At 46.3% G+C, this 23,555-nt stretch overlaps 5 protein-coding genes across 5 annotated transcripts; 1 reads left to right on the forward strand and 4 right to left on the reverse strand.

The window, feature by feature from the left end:
* LOC8070914 lies at nucleotides 502-1,524 on the reverse strand. The gene has a single exon (XM_002462702.2). It carries the CDS (start codon nucleotides 1,252-1,254, stop codon nucleotides 652-654), a length of 603 nt encoding a protein of 200 aa, XP_002462747.1. The 5' UTR covers nucleotides 1,255-1,524; the 3' UTR covers nucleotides 502-651.
* LOC8070915 (acyl carrier protein 2, chloroplastic) lies at nucleotides 4,535-7,299 on the reverse strand. The gene is made up of 4 exons (XM_002462703.2): nucleotides 7,121-7,299; nucleotides 5,913-6,011; nucleotides 5,331-5,453; nucleotides 4,535-4,918 (listed from the first exon to the last, which is right to left on the reverse strand). Exons 1-4 carry the CDS (start codon nucleotides 7,166-7,168, stop codon nucleotides 4,781-4,783), a joined length of 408 nt encoding a protein of 135 aa, XP_002462748.1. The 5' UTR covers nucleotides 7,169-7,299; the 3' UTR covers nucleotides 4,535-4,780.
* Nucleotides 11,451-15,574, reverse strand: LOC8074826 (GDSL esterase/lipase EXL3). Its single transcript, XM_002462704.2, has 5 exons — nucleotides 12,965-15,574; nucleotides 12,722-12,852; nucleotides 12,387-12,620; nucleotides 11,997-12,252; nucleotides 11,451-11,891 (listed from the first exon to the last, which is right to left on the reverse strand). Exons 1-5 carry the CDS (start codon nucleotides 13,230-13,232, stop codon nucleotides 11,698-11,700), a joined length of 1,083 nt encoding a protein of 360 aa, XP_002462749.1. The 5' UTR covers nucleotides 13,233-15,574; the 3' UTR covers nucleotides 11,451-11,697.
* LOC8067287 (mediator of RNA polymerase II transcription subunit 4) lies at nucleotides 15,741-17,275 on the reverse strand. Its single transcript, XM_021453820.1, has one exon. It carries the CDS (start codon nucleotides 17,164-17,166, stop codon nucleotides 15,958-15,960), a length of 1,209 nt encoding a protein of 402 aa, XP_021309495.1. The 5' UTR covers nucleotides 17,167-17,275; the 3' UTR covers nucleotides 15,741-15,957.
* On the forward strand, nucleotides 17,480-21,155 carry LOC8067288 (histone-binding protein MSI1 homolog). Its single transcript, XM_002460541.2, has 5 exons — nucleotides 17,480-18,214; nucleotides 19,142-19,285; nucleotides 19,739-19,863; nucleotides 20,327-20,422; nucleotides 20,767-21,155. Exons 1-5 carry the CDS (start codon nucleotides 17,579-17,581, stop codon nucleotides 20,975-20,977), a joined length of 1,212 nt encoding a protein of 403 aa, XP_002460586.1. The 5' UTR covers nucleotides 17,480-17,578; the 3' UTR covers nucleotides 20,978-21,155.

Raw genomic sequence — 23,555 nt, forward strand, 5'->3', positions numbered from 1 at the left:
GAAGAAAGTAGAAAAAAAACCGTAATATAAAATCAGTATAGAGTAGGGCTTGAACCGGACGGACCAATGGTTAGAAAGTTATAATATTGAGAACCATAATCTAATAATATTATGTATGTATCATAATATTGATATTTTCTTATATACTGCCTCTGTTTATGAAAGCTTCAACTTCTATAATTGTTCTAAGTCAAATTTTTGAAATTTTGATTAAATTTCTAAAAAAAACAATAAGTTTTATAGTATCAAATTGATACCATTAGATTTATCATAGAATATATTTTAATAAGATTATTATTTTATATTATAGATATTGATGTTTTTTTTTCTAAAGTTGGTCAAACTAAAAAATTGATTGAGTTGAAGCTTTTAGAGATATAGACGGAGTATTTGATTTAAGTTGTAAATTCTTGAGCATTACCCTCAGTATGTATCATAATATTAGTATTTTGTTATATATCTGGTCTATAAGGTATAAATCATTGAGCATTACCCTCGGTCTAATGGGAAAAAACAAGCAAGCGAATTTGCATTAAACTGACGTCAAGAGAGTAACTACACTCAAATGAAAAAGAAAACTTGGAACAAAAATTAAAAATTCTTTGAAACTGGGGACGAAACCATATATGTTTGCAACACACACAGAAGGTGTCAAGAGCATGGTGCCGTTCTAGCGTTGCTTCGGCGGGTTCCGGACGAGAAGGAGTCGACCCTGAGGTGGTGCCGGAACGCCGAGATGAACTCTTCAGCCCGCTTGTTCACCTCCTCCGCATTGCCGGCCGCTTCCTCATCTGCCGCCACCACCTCCTCCTCCATCACCACCGCCGCCGCCGTCTCTATCGGCTCGTCCGTGACGACCAGCGCCATGCAGCAGCCATCCGCAACGGCGGCCTCGGCCGCCGTTCGCTTCTTGCTCCTCCTAGTCCTCTTGGCCCTCCTCGCGGCGTCTCCCCGCGCCGCCGGCGCCTCCCGTTCGTCGTCGATGGCGCCCGCCGACGACGCTGCCGCTCCCCGCCGCCGCGGCTGCACGGACGCCACGACGATGGACGCGATGATGACGTTGAGGAGCAGGAACAGCGCGGGCGACGGCACCGAGAGCGACGACGACGCGGGCCACCACCACGGCGCTACGGCCGCGGCCGGCGCCACCACCAGCCTCTTAACCCCCGACACGAGCAGCGCCGCGGCCGCCGCGGCCAGCGCGGCCTCCACGAGCTCCTCCTCCCTCGGCCTCGCCTTCTTCCCCTCCGCCATCCGACACTCCTCCTCAACTAAGGATCAGCTGGGCTCAGCTCGCTCTCCCTTCTAGCGCTGCGCTTTGTTTCGCCTCCGCCAGCTCCCTCCTCCTCGGATTTGCGGTGGAGCTAGCTAGTATGTATAGCTGCTTTTCTGCTGTGCTTGCAGCAAAGTTTTTCGGGCGCGAAAAGGTCACAGCCAGGCTATAATCGATGGGTGGGCGCGGGGGTGTCGTCGCGCACGCGCCTGCGTCTGCCGTGCCGACAGCCACGCAGGCATGCAGCCCGTGGTGATGGCTGTCGGGGGAATTTGCTCCGACAATGGCAGAATATTTTCGTTCCTGCAGAGGCAGAGAGCCCGCCACTGCTGCTTTGGCGAGGCGTCTCGAGCTGACGACGCCCACGGCAATGGCCGGCACCAAGAAGGCAACAACAGCACTGCAATCTGCAGGGCCACTCATGGACATGCTCACATGGTATGGTCTCTGATGAAAGTGAAATTATTGGATGAACATAAGGACACTAGCGTATGTTTAACCTGCTCGAAAGCAGGCATAATTGATTGATTCCTTTCTTTAACATGTTTGATTGTTTGAATAAACTAGGGGCGTTTGACTTGTATGGTTGTATTGTTTTTTGTTTTCGAGTATAGTCGAGTAATACTGTCACCTGCGAGTGGGTAAAGCTAGGCAGGGAAGCAGCACGCTTGAGGCTCGTGCGTTTTCGTTTGTCCCGTGCGCGTGCTTGGCGGTCTGCAACCAGAATGATGACCTTTTCCCTCGGTTTGCAGACTCGCAATGAGCAGTATAATTATAATCATGTCATCAAAAAGCACAGCATGAGCCTACTGAATAACTCGGGTTTATGCCTTTATTTATGGATAACCCCACTTACCTCTTGTACTTCAAACTCAATGAAGTACACAGGCTAGCTTTCGAGTCGCTCGGATCAAACCGTAGCTCCACTTATCAAGAACAAGCATATATAAGGCCAGTCTCAATGGAGGTTTCACCAGGATGTCATGCACATTTATTAGAACGCCATGTCAGCAAAACTGCACTTTTTGCATGAAACGAAGAGGAGAGAGAAGGAAGTAATTTCACCATGGTGAAACTCCACGGGCGTTGTTTCCCACACGGTGAAACGGGATGAAATCCCCACTGAGGACTAAATCGTTTCACCATCTTGCATATGATCCAATCATTTTGCAGTAATTAAATGCTTTGCACAGCCTAGGAAACTTCAAGGTGAAACTCATGCATTGTGGAGGTTGTTTCATTGCTGGTTTCATTGATGCTCTGTCAGCAGATTTGTTTTGGAAATAGTGCACTGAAACGGACCACTGAGACTGGCCTAAGCACGATTCAAGCCTCCTTCAATTTAGTTCATAGGAAACATACAGGATTTAGAATTCATATAAAAATTGGTACTATAGTACTATTCATGCCTTTGGTTCACAGGAAGTACATGGATAGTATAGCAAAATTTCCTTTGTATGCTATTTTAGAGAAAATTGTAGGAAACTTAGCGTGTGTTTGGTTCTAGGAACCAGAGATATGATACATGAGATAAAGAGTCATGTTGGTTGGAGTCATCTCTTTGAAAGAATATTCTCCAATTGTTTGGGTCACAGTTGTTCTCCTAAAATTAGGGGACGGGCACGCCGTCTCACACGGCATCACACCTCCGTTTGGCTAGAGTTGTTATCGTCTTCCTCTCTCACCTATTCCTAGGTGTTCGTCTCTATTGCCACCTACCTCTGCCACTTCCTAGGTGTGCCCTCTTCTTGGTCGGCACCTCTTTGCCAGTGTTGACATGGATGTGCGCAAGCACCAATAGTGCCCTCGTCGCTCAAGCTCGCATGCGTCAAATCTCTCGCCTCTCACTCCAGCCATGGTGCTCTTCTTCCTCGTCCTCACCTTTGCACGGTTGCCAGACCACCTACGCTATACGGGAGCACCGCGGTGTGACACCGACGCTGGCTGCCAACCGGCTTATGCGCTTGCATGTGGACACAGTCCTGAGCATGAGCAGGCTCCCATGTGCTCTTGTCCCAGCCATGGACGCCCACGCGAGGATTGCCGCACCGGCGTTCCGCCCTTGTGCGTTGTCCCAAGTCACAGGCATTCATAGAATATGCAGGCTGCTTCGCTTGGCTGGTCAGCGCCCATGCGTGGCGGCAACGGCTGCCCAACCACCTCCATGAGCATTTGCATAGGAGCAATGTGGCCCCCATCCCAAGTCCGAATAGGACCTCCGCCTCCTCGGCCACCAGGAGCTCCGCCGCGGTCGGATCTAAGCGAGAAGGGAAGGTCGGTTGTTGAATCGGCTACGGGGGAGGATGTGGGCGACGCTAGGATGGGTATGGTGGAGCGAAGGTCAGACGACACTAGAGGGAGTGTTGCTGCTATGCAGTTTACTCTGGTGGACTAGATTAGTGGCAGCGCGACGGTCGGATGGACGGGTTAACTACCAATTGCCCTGCGGCCAGTGTGAGGGAATGAGAGAGAGCGATCGTGAGAGAATGGGAGAGAGAGGATTCCCTCATTATTGTTCGATTTAGACCCTACTGTCGATAGCCGATTGCGTGAGCAAGCAAGACATGAGGAGGGGCAGTGACAAGGTGCGTAAGTCCGACAAAGCAAAAGGCGTTTTCGAGAGGTGACCAGATGCGAGATGAGGCTTAGCCAAGTCTGACCAGAAAAAAAAAAATGAATCCTCATTTTGTTTTTCTAGAGTTAGGTTAGGGCCTCCAATGTGGTTTAATTAGCTGCGCTTGGCTTCAGGTTGTTTACAAGCAACAAACAAAACAGACCGTAAACTCTCTCTCTCTCTTGCTTGCTACGCCGCTGCCAACACAGGCACGCAGCCACCGCCACGGCCGCTGCCCAGCACTGCCGCTGGCCTACAAGCCACGCGAGCCCCCTCCCTCCCACACACCAGCCGGATACCAGGTCAGCCATGGACGGATGGCCATGAGCTCAAGAAGAAGATGAGCAGTTGACCACTTTGGAAAAAGGTAAGAGGCAAAAAAAAACATTTGCTTCTTCACCTCCAGACGTGCATCTGCCTCGGGCATACGCAAAAACTTTGTATTAGAGTAAATTTTTTTCTTTGTTCCAGACGGCACATGACATCAGCACAATTGGAAAACCCATGATCCAAACAGGGTCGATTTGGAATGGAGTGGAGGACTAATCTGTGCCGTTAGCATGCTTGGCAGCAGGTCTAAATCGAACTCTGAAGGAAACCTCCCAGTGGCTAGTATGCTATAGCAATAACAAAATTTTCCTTGAACATGCGAAAAAGCTTCAATATATAATAACATATATATCGCAACATTTTTTTTTTCTTGAACAAGCACAGAATCTTCAATATGATAATAGTACCGCGAGATCCACAATGACAGTCATGACAAAGAAACAGCTCTCCAGGGTAGAAAAAGGGAAGGAGGGTAGAACAAGAGGGGCATAGAACAAGAAGGGATGCGCTGGTACAGGAGCAGGGTAAGCACCCAAAGCACTGCGACCATGAGTTTAATGCAATTATTTTGCTTTTGCTGCTTCTGCCGCAACAAGTTCGTCAATGAGATTAGCAGCATCTTCCACAGTTGCGATTGACTGTGCGCTTGACTCCTCCACAGTGATCTTGAAAGCCTCCTCAAGGCCCATAACAATCTCAACCTAAAAAACAGATCCATGGAAGATATTGTCTCATTGGGAAGTAAAGGTGAGCAATATAAGTTTGGTTTTATACAAGATTGGTTTATACTTAAAAACACAAATGACAATATAAGTTGGCATAAACTTCGGTGCAGAATTAGGTATAACAACTGTTCAAGAGGAACAACTACGGGAACATGGCACATCTACAAATGAAACTTGATCTACTGGCATAATAGAGAACTTGCAGACCGAGTAGAGAACTGGAAAACTGATCCTAAATGTTATTGAGTAATCAATTTATGATTGGTAGTTTGGTACATGTACAAAACGAAATAACCAATTGTTGTTCTGCTACCACAGAACCATACAAAAAAATTAAATAGATAAATTAAGTTGTTGAAAACTTAAAGGTGTGTTGTAGTTCACTTACAGTGTCCAATGAATCAGCACCAAGTTCTTGAAACTTAGAGGAGCCACAAACATCAGTGCCCTCAGCAAGTGCAAGCTGCTTCTTGACAATCTTACAAACCTCATCCACGGTCTCCTTTTTAGCCTGATCAAGTGCATATTTTACAGCACCAATAGAAAGATCATAATCATTAGGTAACACAAACTTCAGTTTATTGAAGATTGCACCAGTATAATCTACTGGCTAAAAACACAAACACAATGTGATGGGACGTTTTACAGCCACACCAGATGCTACACGTTAAAGAAAAATCCAGGGGTGCCAAATGCAAAGGAATAAAAGGATAAAGAAAATACTTCAGGAATTCTCTTGGAAATTCCTTTCATCAGAGCTATGTACTCACAAAATGCAATCAAGTACATAAATACACAGTGGAAGCACTTTAGTGCACAATGCATACAAAATCTATTCAGAAGCCAAACAAAGTAGTTGAAACTATGGCATATGACAGAAAAGAAATTAAATGGAGATGCATAGATGCAGCATCATGCAGTGATCAATTTATGCGGTTACAGATACATAGTACAACAACTAGTTACTTACAGGACAGCAGACTGCGAATCTTTGTGGCACTGGCTGCAGGCGGAAGGCTACATTATCCTTCCTTAAACCAGAGAAAGAGGAAGACTTAATGCTGATTGCCTGTGAAACACCAAAGGTAACATCGTAAGATATGAGAACCAAGTCCAGACAGCATAAACCAGTGCTTCAAATTGTCCACTTGACTTATTCTTTTATAGAATTGTCCACTTGACTATGTGTCATTGGTTCAAGCTTATTGTAGAACCATTGCCATGTACTATCACTTAACTCTAAGAGATAGAGTCAAAGACCTATATCGACATTACAAGCTTATCGAGAAGAAAAGCAAACAAGTACACACCAAACTCAAAGATGCATACTACACAGAATAAAATAAATCTCGGTATATCTCTTCACATATTATCCAAACTGTTCCTTTTGTTTTCAGCCAAACGGTAACACAGAACTACAGAAGAAAAAGGTTGGCGTTCGCCAGACCACATATGGCCACTGGATTTTGTGTTAGTTCAAACTTTGAAAAGAATATAACACTTGTTGGTCGAATGTCAATCCACTTGCAGGGCAAGAACATAAAAACATTCAGATACAGGTCAATCAACCTAAAATATGCAAACTAGCTATTCTTCTGACACACTAGGAACCAAGTATGTAGACACCACACACCAGTCCACATATAATCTTAAAATCATGAATGAACCGTTAATAGTACACAGGTGGTTAAGGGTGTAAGCCTGAAGATGATATAAGCATGGAAAGCTTTGTCACCAATATACCCCTAAATCATTGAGTCAGGTGAGACAATCTCAGATTTGATAGACAATTCCAAAAATCTCATGGCACGGATACAGCCGTACAGAACTTCTGACTCCACAAACATTCGGATACAGGTCCATAAACACCACGGACGCTGCGCCACTAATCCAAACGATGAAGAAGTGAGAGCGTAAACTTACGTCAGCGCAGATCTATCGATTTGAACTCTACAATCGACCGATATGATCACCGTGAATGGCTTCGCACCAAAGGGCGTCTCAAACGCGACCAGACCCAGTAAATAAACCAATAAGCACGCAGACATAAACCAGAGAGAGTAGAGAAATCGCGACCGGGGCAACAACCGGAAACCCTGCGCCGCTAAAGCTAAAACCCTACCCGTAATCGGATTATCTCACAGATCAGACAACTCGAGAGGTGATCCGGCGCTATACCTTGACGGGCCTCGCAAAGGAGAGAGCGGATCCGGTGAGGGAAGCCATGGACGAAGCTGGAACGGGCGAACGGCGGCGGCGGCGAGTGGAGGCTCACGGCGGGGCTCGGGAGAAATGAGTTGCAGGAGACGGGTGGGGGGCTAGGGAAGGTGGCGGGCCGTGGTATATACTCTCGGTTGGGAACATGGGCAGCTGTGTGCGCATCGGGCGTATCGATGCGACTCCGGGGACGGGCGGAGCGCACGAGGCCCGGCCCGTGACCCGTGATGCCGAAGCGGCGCGGCTGCGTCAAGGCTGCCCAGGCCAGGCCTCACACGGACCAGCGCGGCTCGCTCGCTGTCGCTGGCTCCGCCGCCTCGCCCTCGCGTACGGACGTGCCAGGTCGCGCGGCGTGGGCTGCTCCGCTCAGTGTACATTCCGGCTCGCGTGATGAATGTTGCCTCACGGCTGCGATTTGTATATCAAAAAAAAAAAAAGACTTGTGCGATTTCCAGCCTGCTGTGCTGTCGCCAGGAAGTCCAACATGACAGCCTAGGGGGAGAGATCGCCTACTGATTGCGAATGCCCCTATGGGCACGCACGACATATCCGGAGTTGGTGCGAACGTTGCATTGCATCTAGAATGTCAAGGATCATTTTGGAATGGAGGGAAAGTATAAAAAAAATGAAGAATCTAAATTCTATATGAAAAAAAAAATCATGTCAGGCTCTTTGGAACAAACGAATATTTTATAGCAATTTCTTTGAAATTCGTATGGGTTGGGCCATTATGAAGAAGTTTTGGAGAAACTAAACATGAGCTCCAAGTTCATTGTTTTTGTTTCATGTGTTTTTCCTACACATCTAAAACACATATATCACTTGAAGTGTTAAGGCATTTATTCCTCATTTTTCATATTCCTATATTTTATAAATCCTTTGTTTTAAAGGATCGGTCTCAACGGTATTTCATCATAGTTTTATGAACATTAAATATTCTGATGTGACATTGTATTAATGAAAAAAGAGGTGATAAGAGTTTCATGGAAATAAGATCAGTCTCAATGTGGTTTCGTTGGAGTTTCATGAACATTAAATATGCTAATGTGACACCATATTAATAAAGAGAGAAATCATAAGAGTTTTATGGAAGTAGAGATAGTTTTATGGGGATGAAACTCTTTTACACTGTTTTTAAAATATGGATGTGTTGGAAACTGGGCTATAAAACCTGCACTCGGGATGGCCTAAAGAGAGTTTCATGAGAAATAAAACTCTTTTACATTGTTTTTTAAAATATGGATACATTGAAAATTGAATCATGAACCCCACTGATGATGGTCTAAGATTTAAGAATCCCTTGGTTCTTACTCCATCACAAATACATGATTCTAAATAGACAACTACTGCACATATATGTTAATCTTTTATTCCTGTATATTTTTCAAATTGTAAGCATCTTCGTTGTCGGTCTTAGCATCATCCGTATTTAATTAGACTAGAGAAAAAATAAAATAACTTATAATTTAAAACAAAGGAAATACATGATAAATTGGCTAATCTATATTTTCGCTTTGTGCTGGTCATTTTGCTATCAAAATCATGATGCGAAGCGGTCTATCTTTTCTAGTATGTCCTTTAGAGTTTGAAAAAGACATCATGAATACCAGTAAACTAAACAACACTAAGTTTATCAAAACCAATCGACCCTCTACCGAAAGCAATTTGTCTTTCCATCCACTAAGCCTCTTTTTGATTTTGTTCTCAATTATTTTCCAGTCTTTGTTGTTTATTTTTCTAGTATTCATGGGTAGGTCAAGGTAACGAAAGGTATACTTACCAGTCACACAAACCAAACGACTGTGAATAGAACACTTCATGCTCTTTGGCTTTGCCAAAATAAAAGATTTCACTTTTGTGAAAATTTATTGTAAGTCCTGATAGTTGTTCAAAGGTGCTGAATAATAATTTCATATTTAGCGCCTTTTTAACATCATGGCTCATAAAAATTATTATGTCATCTGCATACTGAAGAATAGACATACCGTATTGAATTAGATTAGGAATGGCCCCTCCCACCTGTCCTGCTTCCTTTGCTCTGGCAATCAGTATAGCAAGCATATCCACCACTATATTAAATAGTATTGGCGACATGGGAGCACCTTATCGTAGGCCCTTTTTTTGTCTAGAAGTAGGAACCTAATTGACCATTAACTTTTATTAACATTGCCCCCTGCATGAACTTCTGCAACTAAGCACACCATCTGTAAAAACCCTTTCATTCTTAACATTTGTTGTAAAAAAAACTCTGTTTAACCTTATCATAAACCTTTTCAAAATCTATTTTAAAGATAACCTCATTCTGCTTTTTCGTACGAGGTGTAGTGTTTCATAAAGTATAACTACACATTTCATAAAGCTATGATTTTAAAGATAACCTCATTCTGCTTTTTCGTACGGCGTGTAGTATTTCATAAAGTATAACTGCACTCTTCATAAAGCTACGATTAAAAGTATTATTTGTTAATTCATCATGAGAAAAAATACTATTATATGGTTGGTAGATTCGACGAATAAATTAAAGCGAACAAAACAACTAGCTTTTTACTTGTATAGATAACGAAACAGCTCTAGCTTGGGGTCTTAAACTAATTTCACACCGAACAAATAAACAAAACAACAAGCTTTACAACTTTACAACAAGCAGTCATTGCTGAATTCTGAGAACTGGAACTGGGTGTCATTTCCTTCAAATGCACGCGTTCTCGTATCTTCAGCAATATCACACCCTGGACAATTCCAATTTCTTAGATGATCTCATTCTGTTGAAGGGAACAGCAACAACCATCTCCGGTGACCGTAAAATACAAATTGTAGCATATTTATTATACTATATATAAGTTTTTTTAGAGCACGTTTAAGTGCTATTTTATTAAGCAGGAGAGAGTTTAAAATACAAATTACTTGGTAACAGAGACGTTACCAACCTAATTGAACCTATTTCTACTAGATCCAAGACTTAAGTGCTACATGTTGTCACAACTTCCACCAACTACGGAGACGGCAAAAGTTCAATCAGCAATGCGGGTCAGCACTCTTGCCAGATGCGTGTTCCCAGCCTCATGCCACCTGTCAGCTTCATCCTTGATGATAGAAGCCAGCCTCTGCGCATTTGTAGCCCGAGCCGGGAAAGTTCTGGCATTCCTCTCCTTCTAAAGGGACCAGCCAATAAGTAAGACATAGGAATCGAAACCATGACGGAAGAATTTAGGTACCGATTTCCTTGAGTTAATCCACCATTCCAGAGTAGACTGCTCCCTTTGCTGGGCGTCCAGCCAAATGTACACTCTCTCCAAGCAGATATGCTACACCTCGTGGCTATAGCAACAATCCATCAGAATGTGGTCCAAAGTCTCACACTCTTGGTCGCAGAAGATGCAGAGGTCGGAGTCTTGCAAACCATGGCGAAAGCAACGAGCTCCAGTCGAACAACGGTTGTGAGTGGCGAGCCAGAAGAAGAACCACACGCGAGGCGGAGCGGCCGTCTTCCAGACGTCTTTGGCTCCAAAGACTGGGGAGGAACCGAGGAATATGGCACTGTACGCCGAAGCAGCCGAGTAACGCTCATCCAAAGATGGACTCCAAATGAGCCATCGGTCTGTCCAAAAGAAAGTCGATCTCCCATTGCCCAAATGGTGCATCGTTGCTTCCTGGAAGAGTGCAATCACAACACGCTCACCAGACGCTGGTGCACGCCCACTTGTCCTGTCCTTCCAAACCCAACGCACGCGAGTGCCACTCCTGCTTTCCTGAGGGTCAGTTATGCCCAAGCCGCCCAACTCTTCCGGGCGGCATACACAACCTGTCAATCGAGTCGATCACCCATGGAGAGAGGCACAAGGCGATGGACGTATGCACGAGTATGGCCGAGAGAGTGACCTTTACCAATGTCGTGCGTCCAGCAACGTTGAGAAGATTACCTTTCCAAGTTGGGATCCGCACAGCCACCTTATCCACCAAATCCTGCTCATCCGCGCATCGAAGACGGTGAACGAAGAGCGGAACACCAAGGTAGCGGCATAGAAATGGCTCCGTACGACACATAAGAATGTGCTGCACCCTGGTCATGTCCTGGGAGCAGTGGATCGGTGTAGCCACACGTTTATCCAAATTTGAAAATAATCCCAAAGCAAGACCAAAGATTGATAGCGCTCCTTTAATGGTCAGCAGGTCCCGCTCCAAAGGTACAACAAAGCTGACCAGGTCATCAACATAGAGGCTGACCCTAGCGCCCGGTATCCCAGCCAACGGGGTAAAGAATCCATGTTCCTCCACCCAAGCAAGGAGAGAGTTAAGCACCTCCATGATCAATACGAACAATATCGGCGAGAGAGGTCGCCTGGACTGATACAACACTAAACTCCCTGCAATTGAGCTTTTGCTCTAGGACCTATTTTATTGGTTTCCTCTGCTCATAAGACAACAAATGTAGATAACCAGCAGTTGGAACAAAAATGCCAGAGCCAGTTGAGTTTAAACATACACCATATAACTAGGACAAGAAACAAATGAAATAAGCGATGCCAAGCAGGAACAATTCATAGTAGGTTCTCTACGTATCTTGGGAACAGGTAGTCCACGATAATCTCGTATGCTCTCTCGGTAGGATGAAAGCTGTCCCAGAACACATACTTCCGGTCGTCGGGGCACGTCGTCGCCGTCACCTGGTTGCACAGCAGCGACACCTCGAACTCCCCGGTGCCGCAGCATCCTCTCGTCGACACCTCGAAGCCTGCAAATGCAATGCAACCAACGAGGAAGCCATCAAATTCAGTCACAGGCCAGAGGCTCAGAGTCAGTTCAGGATGGCGGCCAAGGCAAGCGAGGTGGTGCGCACCGTATTTGCAGGGGTTCGTGATCATGTCCTGCAGGATGTCGTAGATGTCGACGTAGCCGATCTTCTGGCACTGCAGCTCCTCCTGGAGCCGCGCGATCTCCTCCTTCAGCCTGGAGTTGTACAGCTGCGCCGCGTGGTTGCGAGCCGGGTCGCAGTCCCTGGCGAGGCCGCCGGCGAGGGTCCGCTGCAACGGCACGCACCCGACCGGCGGCATCCCCAGGATCGCGATCCTCCTGGCCCCTTGCTGGTACAGTTGCTGCAGCGACAACACGAGCAGACATGACAAGAGACGTGAATGTGAATATATATGCAAATTGGTGAAAAAAAATATATTCAGTAAACTCCAACGCTTGGATAGGTTGCGTTTGCGAGCGGGGAAGAAGATTTCACCCTCATGAAGTCGCAAGCCTGCTCAACGAGGAAATCCACGTATGCTGAGATGTCGTACTGCAGAGGTCTGACAGGGGCGAGGTAGTAGTTGTTGGCGATGTCGTCGGTGCCGGCGCAGACAAGGAACAGGCTGTCGGCGACGATCCCCGCGGCGGCCGCATCTCCGACGACCCCTGCGAGCTTCTCCTTGTACTCGGCGAACATGTTGAGCTCCTCCTGCATCGGCAGGACCGCCTGAAACAACGAAGAACGCACATGGCGCGCGGCATTTCAACATGCATCTCGACAGCAGGGGACATGGACGAGATGATCGTCGTCTGTGGTTGTTTAATTACCACGAGAGTGGAGGTGAGGGGGTCGTAGCCGGTGCCCCCAGAAGCGAAGCTGACGCCAGTGCAGAGGTCGTCGTCGGTAAGGTCAGTGCCAAGATACGCCGGAACCAGGTCTTTCAAGCCGAGCCGTGAAGCTGGACACAGCGTATATAGTCACGGGAATGTCGTATTACAGGCATTCATATATTCATATATACTAGTGATTGTTCGTTAGCTTCATGCTTGAGCTGGAGAGTCGAAACGCACCTACGAAGTCCGTCGGAATCCGGCCGTTGGAGAAGCGGCCGGTGGGGACGCCGCCGTTGAGGTCCTTGCCGTATGGCCTGAAGTTGGACTTGGTGAGCGTGAGGACGGCGTTGTTGTTGCCCGTGTCGACGATGGAGTCGCCGAACACCAGGATGGCCGGCACCCGCGGCCTGCCGCCTCCCGCCGCCCCGGCGGCCTGCCATGGCGACACAGTGAGCACGAGCACGAGCAGCAGCAGCAGCGACATTGCGGTACCGCCGAGCTCCATGCATGAGCTGTATCCTAACCACTAGAGTTTGTTGCCTTCGAACGATTCCATTCTCGCCACTGTGGCAGCAGGTTGATTGGGATAAGATGTGCCTTTCGGCTGAGAAGGTCGTGAGATACCAATGCAAGACGCACAAGGGGGCGTCGGCAGCAGCGCAAGAGAGTTCCAGCCACTACTGACCGATCCTGCATCCCTGATCAACCTTTGTTCCGACCTGGGACAGCTGAATGCACCGCATGCATATCTGGAGTCGTTTGACACCTAACCACGGGACCATACGAAACGACCTTATTCAGATCACATGCATCCTAGGACCTAAGAAATGCAGCATTCACATGTATAAGCATCGCCGACAAGATTCGGCTAAACAAGAAAACAAATTCAGTTAAAACATGGTTGGAGCCGATCCGGTACTGCTAGTCCCAGTACATGGTTGAACGAGAACACTCTACTCTCTTGTTGCACATTACGATCATAAAAAAAAAACAATTGTATGATTGAATTGCTTCAGCCCTGGAACAGTTCAAGGCAAGCTCCCTTCAAGTCTGAAACAGTTTATGGCCGACTGTCCAAGAGTTGCTCACTTCAATATAAACTGATACGATATATTGATATGAAAGCAGATGACAAAAGTAAGACAAGTCCTTTTTATTCGTTGGACGTCATAGTTTGCGACACACTGTCATCACCTTATTCTTCTTGTGGGCAAAATTGTATACAAAGTATAGAAAGGCATGGAAAAATTGAAGAAAAAAACACATGTAATCTGACAGAAACGAACACTCACCATATATGAGCATATCTCCTGTATCAGACCATTTAATCCAATCTCAAGATTCAGGAAAACAAAGCATGACTAAAAAAAGCAAAGCTACAGAGGGAAGGGGAGGATTACAGCACCAATCCAGTGCGCAAGCACTACAAGAGGGAGAAGAGGAAGGGCCCTGCAAACCTGCAACCAATAATCCCATCCAGCGAGCACCACCAGATCTCAGGCACCATGAACGGAGAGGCACAACTTTAAACCTGGCCACCTCAGATATGCAGGAACTATCAGAGGCCATGTCACCTCGTAGGCTCGTACTCACCGTCACCAACAGCGCCTTCCCCTTCCCCTTCCCCTTGTGGCCTTCTTTTGAACAAAACCATCCACAGCAACAGATGTAGGTTCTCCTCTCCTCAAGCGGCTTGGACACAGACAGGGGTAGAGTTGCAACGATCCCAGAGACAGCTCCATGATAATTGATAACGCTCGCCGTCAGCATCGGGCATGAGCACCCCAGAGACTGGCTCCATGACAACGCTCGCCATGAGTGTTTCCAGTAAGCCTGGGTAGGAATCGTAGGATCCATGCATCGGACATGAGCATCCCAGAGACTGGCTCCATGATAACGCTTGCCGTGAGCGTTTCCAGCAAGCATGGCTGCATTCCTAGAGCCTGTCTAGCCCATTAACTGCTCATCTAAACACACCCGATGTGAATTTTGTGATTTGCAATGCTGCAATTAGCACGCAACACAGCTTATTATGTTGCTGAATAGGGTCAGGATAACAAATTAAGTATGTCTTTTCAAGACTGATCACGGACCATAGTACCTTAACATGTACACCCTGAAAGAAAAACATGGAGTGGAGGACCTTTTTTTCAAAAACACATATTTAAATGCAAGGCATGTAGATCCCCTAGCAATACTGATATCATTAGTGCCTTCTCCAGCCAACCACATATATTTAACAGTGTTTCCCTTTTTGTTGGTAGCTCATGCTGAGCTTCACCTCTAGCCTATCCCAACTTGCTTGACACTAGAATGCTTTGTTGTTGTTGACAAATGACAAGTATACAGTATGCACACACTTAACATCATCAAGAAGCTATGGTAGATTATACCAACTGAAGACAATTTATCCCTTTTCTCAATATACTTAAGGGTTAATATAAGCAAATGCTGGAATGTGGATGTGTGGTATCGTTGCAATCACATATAATGCCTTGCACATCACACCAAAAGCTTAAATAAAGTTCCAGGTTGCATTTAACAGCTACATTCCCAAGGTTCATGCAAACGGAACCAACAAACCATTTGTTGAATAGTGAATCACATGTTGATCATCCAACTAGCCTAGACTAATCTTTAGCAGAGTATATTCAATAACAAGGTAGTTGGAATATCTATTAAAAATGCTTTACCAAGTTATTCAAATGTACTGGAGTCTGTCATTACTTTACAATGTGAACGATAAGCTTCGATATAGAGAAGATATGGAGTAACTCCTGTAAAACAAAGGCTCACTAAGAATAAAAATAAACGACTGTAACACATGAATCTAAAGTGCAAAGTTAGAAGTTCACAATCACAACACTTTGTAACTCCATTGGACCATTCTCAGCTATCATTATTATTTGGTAAGAACACAAACAATTTGAAACTAATAACAATCTACTGTATTGCAGGAATCTAACAATTTAACAAAGTAAGGTACTAAGGTAAACAATTGATACTAGGCATATATAATAAGTAAAATCAATGGTAGAATACACTGATTTATGAAGTTCAGGATAAAGCACCCTTACAATGATCTGAGATCAGACCTAAAGTTCATAAGTAGTCAGGAAGACATGAGGAGGTAAAATCGCTAGCATAGAAGATTCTACTCGAAAAGCCCAAGCATATGATAGAAGGCAATTACAATTGAAAGCCAACAAAAAGGAGCAGCTTACCAAGCACTAATCCTCATCATCTTCTTCTGAGCTCCCAACGTCACTACTGTACTCATCACTACTACTGCTATCAAAATCAAGCTGCACAGGCTGGACCTGTATTGGCTCTGCGCCCATTGGCGCCACTGGTCGCACTGGAACATGTGGCTGTGGCACAGGGGCCTGTGGCTCTTCGCCCTTGATACCAGGTAGTATCTCATCAGGTGGCAGCGTGATCGGATCTCCAGGCTTCCATCCCGGCGGCGGCTTTAGCTCCTTCGGGAACATGGGTGGCAAGGTGTTTGGTAGCCTCGATGGCCCCTCCTGTGGTGGTTCATACAGGGGTGCAGCCTCCACTTCTGCTGCGATCCCCTCCTTCGCATCCAATGGCTTCTTGGGCACCCCTACATCCAAATCAGCAAACAGATACAGCTGCGACGCCCTCATCTGATTCTCCTGTGGTACAGGTGGCAGGCTGACACGGAGAGGCAACCCAGCACCATGCTCTGGCGGAGCAAAGGTTGTGTAACTTATGCGATGCGCATAGGCCAGGATGTCATCCAGCTTAAGGCTGGAGTGGAGGGACGTGCCGAAGTCGCCCTCCGACGCCGGCTCGGGGTCGTCAGCCGCAGCGGCGCCACGCGGCCGTTTGGGATCGCGGCGGTAGTCAGCGTAGTCGTCGACGAGGCGGTCAAGTACTTGGTGAGCCTCGTGCAGCTTCTTCGCAAAGGCTACCAGCGCAGCATCCTTGGCACGCGCCTCGCGGGCAAGGCGCGCGCGCGCATCCTGCAGGTCGAGGGTCTCTTGCAGCTCGGCGACGGCCTCGAAGAGCTGCGTCTGCAGGGTGGTGAGAAGAGAAAGGGCGTCCTTGGTGGAGGAGATCGGGGTTGGGAGCGGCGGCGCGGAGGAGGACGCCGATGGGAGGAAGGTGGGGAACGACCCCCGGTACGCTTGGATCCACGCGGCGCGGTTCGGCGAGAGCTCGAAGAGGTTGGAGGCGAGCGAAGATATAAGCTGGAGCAGCGATTGCGCGCGCGGAAGCGGCGGCAGGAGCGGTAGCAGCGACGGCGAGGTGGTTAGGGTTGGGGCCGCGCTGGCGCCAGCGGCTGCACTCGAGGGCAGACTGCCGGGTGGAGGCGATGACGTGGGATTCAAGGGGACCGGATTGGGAGGGAGCGACGGCGACGAGGCTGTGAGCCCCAACCTCGCCGGGGAAGGCAGGTGCGACTGCATCATCGCGGCGGCGGCGGCGGCGGAGGGCGCAGCAAACGGACGCGAGCTCCAGATGCTCGTGCTTGATAAGTCAAGCCTCCACTTCGTGGGCTCGAGGAGTATACTAGCTAGATGTGTTTGGGCCTTTTATGTCTTTATGAGGCCCAATTAATTTTCGTGGGCTCGAGGAGTACTAGCTAGATGTGTTTGGGCTTTTTATGTCTTTATGAGGCCCAACTAATTTTCGTGGGCTGGAGGAGTACTAGCTAGTTGTGTTTGGGCTTTTTATGTCTTGATGAGGCCCAACTAAATTGCGTTAAAAGCCTCTCCTTGCCTACCCACCCGCCGCTTCGTCGTCCCAAACCCTTTTGGCGGGAGACGAGCAGCACGCCGCCTCCGCTTCCCGCGCAACGCAAAGCAGCGAATCGAAGTAGCCATGGACGGCGGATCCTCCACACCGGCGAGCCCCCCACCGTCGGCGGCCGCGTCCGCGGCGGAGATGGAGGAGTACCGGAACTGGAAGAAGAACGCGGCGGTGCTTTACGACCTCGTCATCTCCCACCCGCTGGAGTGGCCGTCGCTCACCGTGCAGTGGCTCCCATCGGAGTCCTCGGCTCGCACACACCGGCTCGTCGTGGGCACTCACACCTCCGACGAGGCCCCCAACAACCTCATGGTCTTGGACGCGGTGCTACCGCTCCCACCTCGCCTCGCTGCAGCCGCCGCTGCTTCGTGCGGCGCCGTCCCGTCCCCGTCCGTGTCCGTCTCCTGCGTGGCGCCACACCGTGGCGAGGTCAACCGCGCGCGCTGCATGCCGCAGCGTCCCTATACGGTGGCCACCAAAACGTGCGTCGACGAGGTGCACGTGTACCATCTCGGCGATGGCGACGGCAGCGGGAAGAGCGGCGCCGATGTTGTGCTCAGGGGACATGAGGCGGAGGGTTATGGATTGTCATGGAGCCCGATGAAGGAGGGCTGGCTGCTGAGCGGCTCGTATGATAAGAAGATTTGCTTGTGGGATCTCTCCTCTGGAAGTGGAGCTCCTGTTCTGGATGCACAACAGGTGTTTGAGGTAATGCCCCGGTGGATGCTCCTGTTTATTTTTCTTCGATTAATTAATGTGCTCAGTGCTCTTTAATCACTGTCACTGCATTTTCGAGTCATATACATACAGTCACTTGATTATCGTGTGACTTGATGCACTGGAGCAATTTGGGAGATGCTCCCCGCGCTTGCCAGGCGCTGCACTTGAGCAATTTGAGAGGTGCTCCCTGCGCTTGCCATGCAGTGTACTGGAGCAATTTGATTTGTTCTTTTCTTTTCCTAATGCTACTATGTTCATTTGTTTGTATTATAAAAAAATTGGGATTAGAACAGTTTCTGCAGTAATTCGAGTTCATATAGATTTTCCGTAATTATTTATGACAATAACCGGTCAACTGGAGGTGATTGAGATGTAGGTTTAAGGAAAAGTAGCGAGCCTAGGCACATCGTGAGGGAAATTTGAGCATGCAGCATGTATTCATACTTTTTATGTCTTATTCTGTAAACAAACTGATTATGTCTGCACAGTGTGCAGAGTAACTTGAGTTCATTTAGATTTTTCATAATTATTTTATTATAATACTCTGAGGTGATTGGGATGTAGGTTTAAGGAAAAGTAGCAAGCCTAGGCACATCCTGAGGGAGATTTGAGCATGGGTTTATACGTTTTATGTTTTATTTGTTCTGTAAACCAACTGATTATGTCTGATGTAAGAAGTTTGTATGCTTTGTGATGTTCAACAAAGGAAATAACCTAGGCCCTTCCGTGTGTTTGTTCTTTCCTCACCTATCTAATAAGTACTGTCAGATTGCATTCATTCAAAAAATGTTAGAAATCCAGACTTTTATGAGGATTATTTATTTATATGTCCAACTATACACAAAGAAGGGCATAATGATCTTCTTGCCAATGTGTTGTGTTTATTCATGGTCTAATGAATATTTGCTTTTTAAGGCTCATGAGGATCTCGTTGAAGATGTTGCCTGGCACCTGAAGGATGTAAATATATTTGGATCTGTTGGGGATGACTGCAAGTTGATGATGTGGGACTTGCGTACAAACAAACCTGAACAATCTATTGCTGCGCATCAAAAGGAGGTAGGCATGATGTAATAATGGATTATCAAACTGTATGTTGAGGCCTGGATGATTGCACATTATCCTAACATGTTCATATTAACCAGCAGTTCATAGGAGCAGTATATTAAACAAGTTTTATAAAGCTATATATAAGATAATGTTCACTGCACCCCCATCAGATAACTTCCTCTTTTGAGTTTATTGTTGGACATTATGTATTGACACTTCCTACTGCTGGTACCTTATTTTTATTGCTGAGATAATTTTACACACATGATTCAGTTATATGTTGCCTCCCTTGTGATAAGGCAATGGTGTGCACTGATGGTCATCCAACCTTTCAGTTGGTGTTTTTATTTGCTTCATAGAAAAGTTTTTTTTTTGTAAAAATTGGTATATGCTCGGTATGTCAGTCTTGTCATATGTCATGGATTGGTTTCTGTTCATAGTGTTCGTGCTTCCCTTTTCCAGGTCAACTCTTTGTCATTCAATCCATTCAATGAATGGATATTGGCTACAGCATCTGGAGACGCAACTATCAAACTATTTGACATGCGAAAACTATCAAGAAGCTTGCATACTTTCGACAGTCATGAGTACGTTTTTTTTTTCTGCGCCCTATGTGTTCAGTCTTTATTTCTTCGATAGTCATAGAATGTGTCGCAGCCAAATAAACAGCTGCATTATTTAATCCTTTTACATTTTTGCATTGTCCACATTTGTACCGATTTGTTGAAGATAACAAGTATATTAATGGGGCGGGGCAGTGGCAGACTTCGCTTGCAAACCATTTGTGGCACTATTTGTTGTAATGTGCAGTTTGTACAGAACATAGATTATACAGTTTTCTTTAATGCGCAAACTTATCAATCTGCAAAGATCAATTAGAAAAGTCAATTTGCAAACTTTTTTTTCAGAAAGTATTAACAACCTGCTTTGAAGCACTGAAGCACACTGTATAAGTCGGTCTATCTGTTTCTCTTAACTCATTTACGTAGCTTCTGTTACTTTTCTCTGTTATGTGTCTGAAATTTTATGTTGAGCAATTTGCACCTGTAGGGCGGAGGTGTTTCAGGTTGAATGGAATCCAAATTTGGCTACTGTATTAGCTTCATCAGCGGCAGACAAGAGAGTGATGATATGGGATATTAATAGGTAAGTTGAGTGAAAATGAGCTCCAAAGTGCTATTATGTTTGCAGTTGCATTCGGGGAGCTCTCCAAGCAAATAATTAGCAGATTTACAAATGCTAACTGTACAAACCCTAAATCTATAGGAATTACCTTTGAGAGCTTTTAGTTGCAAAAGCTCATGTGATTTGCTAAAATTTCATATTCTCAAAGTCAAATCCTTGGTATTTTTTTTATGCTTGGCATGTTACATCAGCATGACAGATTCCAATACAAGCTGAAGCAAAGGCTCGGGTCTTATTGGTGACCATTTCTTTTGACCACCGCCCCTTTCCCTTTTTTTCTGATTCTCTTTGCTGTGTCCCTTTAGGATTGGCGATGAGCAGTCAGAGGAGGACGCAGACGACGGACCACCGGAGCTGCTGTTCGTTCATGGAGGCCACACAGCCAAGATATCAGAACTGTCGTGGAATCCTAGCGAGAAATGGGTCATTGCCAGCGTGGCTGAAAATAACATCCTGCAGATCTGGGAGATGGCAGAAAGCATCTACTGTGATGACCTCTCCATGCAGGTTAACTGACCCGACTCATGCCTCAAAGCATAACGGTGAGTTACCTGTGCACAATGGTGCAAGCGTATCTCGAGGGATTGTATGCAGTTAACCTGTAGGATCTGAGATACTTTTATTGTGCTATCTTTTGTTCACTGCGGAGTGGGTATCTATAAGAACTCTTTAAATTCGGCCTTGTTTACTTCCACCCAAAATTCAAAAACTTTTCAAGATTTCTCGTCACATCGAATCTTTAAACGCATACATGGAGTATTAAATATAAACGAAATTAAAAATTAATTGCACAGTTTAATCGAAATTTACGAGATGAATCTTTTGAGTCTAGTTAGTCTATAATTGGACAATAATTATCACAAACAAACGAAAGTGCTACACTATCCGAAAAAATTTAGGCAAGGAACTAAACGAGCCTTCGTATCGTGCCGTAGTTGACCTAGTCTGGATCTTTTTCTGATTGAGCCTTTCGTCAGGCCTAAAATCGTGATCAGTTCGTAAGTTTGAAATTGTAGGTTGCAGTTTGTACGTCGGGGCACTGATGCGGGCAACTGCATCTGTGATGAACGGACATTTGTAGTCGTAGAACGCTAGAACCTCGACCTGGTTGAACTGCTGGACTGGAGACATGTTCCTCATCAATCATGCCACATTGGCACATCGCAATCATTCGCTTCGCCTTGCTGTCAGGCCCCATTGCTCGAGACGCAACGCGAAAAAAGCTCGAGATGCGTCCGCCCACGTCCCGTCCAGGTCCAGCCGTCCTTTCCCATCGCGCCGTCGCGAGATGCGCCCCCGGAGCGCTCAAAGGCAACTCTCGGCATCAGCCATGCACGGAAACGCAACATGTGGGTGCCGAGAATAACCCTGGGCAAATTACCGATACCCATTACCCGTACCCGAATTACCCGGATCCGAACCCGAATTACCCGAACCCGAGGTACCCGATCCTAAATTCGGATAGCGATTTTGATTACCCGAAATTAGTTTGGGTAATTCGGGTAATATCCCCCGATACCCGAATTACCCGATTGTCTTTATCTTTGTATATATCATGTGTTGTTAGCTAAATATTAGAATTTATCAATTTAATAGAACATAATTCTCTTTGTTTGAACAAGTGCTAGTAATATATTATTCTCTACAAAATGCTATTGAAATTATATAAAAATTGCTGCTGAAATTATATATAAATTGCTATTGAACTTTTGTGTAGTGTGTTGTTTTTTGAAAATTCGGGTAAATCGTGAATACCCGAACCCGAACCCGAATTATCGGATACCCGAAATTGCGGGTAGTGTTTTTTCGGGACTAATATCGGGTAGCAATTTTGAATTACCCGAATTACCCGACCCGAAAAAATCGGGTAACCCGAATGTCCAGGCTTAGCCGAGAACGTGGCAGCGATCTGAAGCAAGATTCTGAACGAACCCGTCAATCGGCCGACCCAACGCAACGCAGCGCTGCCGCCATTGGAGTTGGGCAGTCCAAAGCCGGGGCACCCCGTCCGTTTGGTTCGTTCCTGGTGTCCAGTTCCTCTTTTGTCCCCTGGGCTCGGCATCCGGACCATGGCACTACTATGGCAGCGGCCAATGACGACGGGCTTGGGAGCGAGCATGATTGATCCGACTATCTGGTCACCTCGTGTCATCGTGTGCCATTATATATTGTCATCCCTGTCCATGTGCTGTGATCCCGCATCTCCCAGGCTCCCAGCCCAGTGGAGCGCTACAACTGTCTTGAAAGTTGCTGGCCCAGGCTCTAGCCTCTAGTATTTCAGAATCTTTGTTTCATTCGTATACTCAACTGATGCAAAAACTGAACAAATTATAGTCCTTCTATTCTAACTTATAAATTATTCAATTTTTTTAATATATACTCCCTCCATTCTTGTTTACTAGGCGCAATGAGCTTAAGGGCCCGTTTGACATGGCTTCTTTTTAGCTCCTCCTCTAGCTCTAGAGGAGCCCTGCCAAATATTTTTGTGGAGAAGCTGAGCAGATACCAAGACATCCGCCTGTAAGCGCGGATAACAAATTAATTGCTTACTCACACCTCCTTTCATTGGCTATATCCATGCGTGCTTCCAATTTTATTGGCCACCCCCATTTTGCTTGTATTGTATGCATGCATTAACTTGCTAAAAGCAAAAAAAAAAAATACGTGAGCACCCATGGTATACCGGAATGGAGGGAGTAGCTTTTACTATGCTCTTGGTACAAACGTGAGCACCCAAGATATACACTGAACTAGAATGAGTTAGAGCATCTCCAACAGTTATGCAATTGAATTTTGCATTTTTGAAATTTGTCAAAAACCTTAAAAATTGCTCTCCAACAATTTTGCATTTGACATATACATTTTGGCAAACTTGTTGATGGACCAAACTTGGCATTTTTGCATAGGCACAATAGCTTGGCAATTTTAATATCTCGAGAATCTTGGACTCCTTGTCGTGCCCGTACTCCCCACGTCGTGGTAGTTTCCCGCGAGACGACTCCTCCCCACGTCGCGGAAGCCTTGGGACCTGGATGCCGCGGTGCTACCTGAGACTGTTGCCTCGATCGGATCTCCACGACCTGGACCAAGCGGC

Source organism: Sorghum bicolor, chromosome 2, assembly GCF_000003195.3.
Source record: "Sorghum bicolor cultivar BTx623 chromosome 2, Sorghum_bicolor_NCBIv3, whole genome shotgun sequence".
Classification (NCBI taxonomy): domain Eukaryota; kingdom Viridiplantae; phylum Streptophyta; class Magnoliopsida; order Poales; family Poaceae; genus Sorghum; species Sorghum bicolor.